At 65.2% G+C, this 4,202-nt stretch overlaps 1 protein-coding gene across 2 annotated transcripts; it reads right to left on the minus strand.

Annotated features, from left to right (window-relative positions):
- Positions 1-3,768, minus strand: Znf358 (zinc finger protein 358). Of its 2 annotated transcripts, none has more exons than XM_063228402.1 (2): positions 3,620-3,768; positions 1-1,830 (listed from the first exon to the last, which is right to left on the minus strand). In XM_063228402.1, the coding sequence occupies exon 2, from the start codon at positions 1,790-1,792 to the stop codon at positions 83-85; it is 1,710 nt and encodes a 569-aa protein (XP_063084472.1). In that variant the 5' UTR covers positions 1,793-1,830; positions 3,620-3,768; the 3' UTR covers positions 1-82. The 2 variants fall into 2 exon arrangements, with proteins under 2 accessions (XP_063084472.1, XP_003468235.2); XM_003468187.5 differs by lacking the exon at positions 3,620-3,768 and adding an exon at positions 3,019-3,324.
- Positions 3,769-4,202: the final 434 nt, after the last annotated feature.

Below are 4,202 nucleotides of genomic sequence, written 5' to 3' on the forward strand. Positions count from 1 at the left end.
TGGAGGCAGTGGGAGGGCTTTACTAAGTGCACAACACACAATTTTTCCTCCAGGCCGCCACAGACTCCCTGCGGGGTCCCCTTCAGCCATCAGGCCCCAGCAGCGCCCCTTGCTCCTTGACCCACTCAGGACTCTCACTGGCAGGGAGGGCAGGGCTGACAGTGTCTCCGGTGGGAGAGCAGGGGTCTGGCTGGGGGACGGGGATGGGGTCTGGAGAGGGCACAGGGTCAGGGCTCGGATCAGATTCATGGTCAGGGCTGGACACAAGGTCAAGGTCGGCATCGTGACCAGGCTCAGGGTCAGAAGATTCAATGGGATCAGGGCTGGGGGTGGATCCGGAGCCAGTGAGGGGTTTGGGGCTGAGATTGGAAAGGGAGCCAGGGTCGCGGCTGCAGCCGGAACTGGGGCCAGGGTTGAGGCCCAGGCCAGAGCCTAGCACAGACACAGCATCAGCACCCAGAAAGGAGACCTTCCCGGGCCTCCTCACCGGTGCAGAGCTCAGGCCAGCTCCGAGGCCCAAACCGGCAGCAGCGGCAGCTGCAGCAGCGGCTGCGGCTGCGCCCTCATGCACCCGCTTGTGCTTGGTGAGGCTGGAGGCTTGGCCAAAGGCCTTGCCACAGAGCTGGCAGCGGTAGGGGCGCTCTCCGGAATGCACGTGGAGGTGCTGCAGCAGCGCCGAGCTCTGCCCGAAGGCCTTGGAGCAGTGTGGACAGGCGTAGGGCCGCTCGCCCGTGTGGATGCGCAGGTGGTGCTGCAGGTTGGAGCTTTGCCCGAACGCCTTGCCGCAGTGGGGGCAGCGGTAGGGACGCTCCGCTGTGTGTGTGCGCTGGTGCTGCAGCAGCGCTGAGCTCTGCCCAAAGGCCTTGCCACACTGCGGGCACGGATAGGGCCGCTCCCCCGTGTGCGTGCGCAGGTGCTTGAGCAGCGCCGAGCCCTGGCCGAAGCCTTTGGCGCACACGGGGCACTTGTGGGGCCGAGGGCCGCCGTGCGTGCGCAGGTGCTGAGCCAGCAGCGAGCCGTGGCCGAAGGCCTTGCCGCATACCGGGCAGTGGTGTGGCTTCTCCCCACTGTGGCTGCTGCGGTGCTTGAGCAGCGTGGAGCGCCAACCGAAGGCCTTACCGCAGGCCGCACACTGGTAGGGGCGCGCGCCCGTGTGGATGCCGCGGTGCTGCGCCAGCGTGGCGCCATGGCTGAAGGATTTGCCACAGTCGGGGCAGCGGTACGGCTTCTCGCCGCTGTGGGTGCGGCGGTGCTGGCTCAGCCCCGAGCTGCGGCGGAAGGCTCGGCCACAATCGGGGCAGGAGAAGGGCCGGGGAGGACTGGCTGGGGCCGGGAGCACCACGGGGCTGGTGGCCAGGACCTCAGGGGTGGCAGTGACACTGGAGGAAAGGGGGTCCACATCTGCCGCGGCAGGACTGAGGGCTTCGCTGTCGGGGTCGAGGACCAGGGGTACAGGGCCAATGACATCTGGATCAAGATCAAAACTGGACGACATGGGGTCCAGGTCTTGGGGGTTGGAGTCTTGGTTCCCCAAGATGGAGCCTGGCATTTCCGTGTCAGGGTCCAGATCCTCAGAGATGGGCTCCAGGTCTTCATAGCTGGGGTCCACATCTTCGGAGACAGTGTTGAGGTCTTCCGGATCCGGCTCTGGGTCTTCAGAAATAGGGTCCACATCTTCGGGCTTGGGGTCCGAAGTCTTGAAGTCTTCGGAGTCGGAGTCAGAGTCAGGCTCTCCATATACCGGCCTCGTGCTCTTGTGGCCTGGGTTCCGGACCAGGACCGAGCGCCGCATCCTGGATGTAGAACTGCAGGTCGTTTCTGGGACAGGGTCTGCAGGGTGAAGATGGAGGGTCAGGGGACAGGGAGCTTCCCTAGAGGTTAGGCAGGGATCGGAGAAGGGACTGGCTCTTTCTTTTGTCTTTCACCGAGACCTCTCTCTTTCTCTCTTTTTTTGGTACCAGGGATCAACAGGGCCTCATGCTTGCCAGGCAGACATTGTAGTGCTGAGCTATGTCCCAGGCCCAGATTTCACTGTGTTTCCCCATTTACAGCCAGGAAGCTCAATTTGAGGGGACACTAGCAGGATGGGGGACACTCCCTTTCAGCCAGAACCTGGATGGAAGTCACAGGACCCTGAACTAGAGGTCTCCAGTGCCCCTCTGTCCATCCTGGGTTCCTAAGCTGGGCAGTCTAAGTCCTGTGGAAGAGAGAGGCCTAGGTTCCCTTGTGGGCAGGAGGCAGCAGTCAGGTCTCCTGCACTGGCGCTTCAGAGGTGGGGCTGGCAGATCTGAGGGTTCAGGGAGGGGAGGGAGACCTGTGGCTGGCTCCCCCCAGGGGATGCACTGAGCCTGGGGGAAAATAGGAGGCTAACGCTGCCTGGTCCCTTCTTAGGTCACTGGGGAGAGGGCAGGAGATCCTGGCTGTCCTCCTGTGGGAGGACAACCTGAACTCCAGACCTCACTGCTCAGGGGACAGATTCTCTCTGGCCTCTGGCATAGACCAGATGGAGGGTGGGCAGCCCTCCTGCTGGGAAAGGGCGGCAGGGAGATCCATGGACCCCACAGCCAGGATGTCAGGGACAGATGGTACGTTCTAATCTCCACCTGGGGACCCCCTTGGGGGGTTCTTGGGGGAACCTGGAGACATCTCCAGAGAGGGGAGACTCCTGAGGCCTTGAGCCCCTGGCTGAGGTGTGGGACTGAGTCAACACCCTCTTCTGTCCAAGGTGTACTGTCTCACAGCTGGGGTCCGGGAGGATGTGCCTGGGAGCTCCTGGGGGGAAGGGGAGCTCAGAACTACCTTTTGGAGAGGTGCCTAGCTGGGGCGGGGGCAGGAAACCTCTGGCTTTCCTTCTGGGGAGAGAGATATACTGAGCCCCAATGCCACAGAGAAAGAGAAGCAACAGGGGAGGGCAGCTGAGTTCCTGGGTGGCCCCCTGGACCCAGACCCCACAGCTGGGGCTGGGGAGCCGATACTTGGGTCTCCTCTTGGGGGCTGGCAAAGAATCCCTTAGATTACCCGGCAGAGGCTGAGGGGAGCTAGTGGTCTCCTCCTCTTCCACTTCTTAGCTGGAGGGAGGGAGAAGAATGCACCGGGACCTTCCAGAGCTCCTAAGAGGAGCCTCGCAGAAGTCAGGACCTCCAGACTCTGGAGGGAGGGGAACAATGGCTGAGGCCTTTCCTGGGTTGTTGGGGGTCAGGCGACCCCGATCCCCCATCTTGAGGAGAGGGCCTCCTGATCCCCCAGACCCCAAATTGGAGGTAGAGAGAACAATACCCAGGAGCCTTTTAGATTTCTAGGAGTGGATGGGCGCTGGGGAGGGGCGTACTGGGTTCGAAACCCCACGGCCGACGGGCGCCCAGCCCCTGGCGATCCCAGGCGCGCAGCTCCGAACCCCCGGCCGCAGAGGAAAGAGGGGCGCGCTAGGCCGGCAGGTTCGGCCCCCCATCACCGCGCGCGCCCTGATTCACCAGCCCGGGCAAGGGGCGCGCGGAGCGGGGGGGCGCAAGGAGGTCGCCCCGGGCCGCGCCCCGCGCCGGGGCCCCCCGGTCCGCCCCCCTCCCGACCCCTCCTCCCCGGCCCGCCCCGGCCCTGCCCTCCCGCTCGCGGGGTCACTCACCCGGCGCCCCTCGCCCTGCCCGGCCGCCGGCGCCCCCCGGGCCCGCAGGATGCCCCCCGCCCGCCAGCCCCGCCGGCGGCCCCCTCGGCCCCGCGGCCCCGCCAGGCGCTCCCGGGGAGAGCGGGGCCGGCCGAGGGCCGCAGCGGGAGCTGATGGGACTTGTAGTCCGCCCGCCCCGCCGCGGCCGGCGCCATCGCTGCCCCCGCCCCCCGGGCCAGCCTTTGTCCTGGCCCGGCGGCTGCCCCTTTGTGTGCGCGGGGTCCCCCCGCCGGCCGCGCGGCTCCCGGCTCGAGCCCTGCGTGACTCAGTCCCTGCCTCTCTCTAGCTCTGCTTCGTTCTCTGCCCTGCCACCGATGCTGCTTCTCCACATCTGTCCCTTTCTGTGTCCCAGTCTCTTTGTCTCTTCCTGTCCCTTTGCCTGCCTCGTCTTTCTCTTTGTTGCTACCTCTTTCTCTCTGTCTCGGCCTTCGGTCCATATCTTTGTTCCCAAAGCACCAAACAAGCCGGCCAGAGTGGTGCACGCCTATCATTCCCGCACTCCTCAGGTGAGGGAGGAGGATGACCGGTTCGAGACCAGCCTGGG

This window comes from Cavia porcellus, unplaced genomic scaffold (genome assembly GCF_034190915.1).
Source record: "Cavia porcellus strain 051 isolate PalLab524CR breed Dunkin Hartley unplaced genomic scaffold, mCavPor4.1 scaffold_17, whole genome shotgun sequence".
Lineage (NCBI taxonomy): Eukaryota > Metazoa > Chordata > Mammalia > Rodentia > Caviidae > Cavia > Cavia porcellus.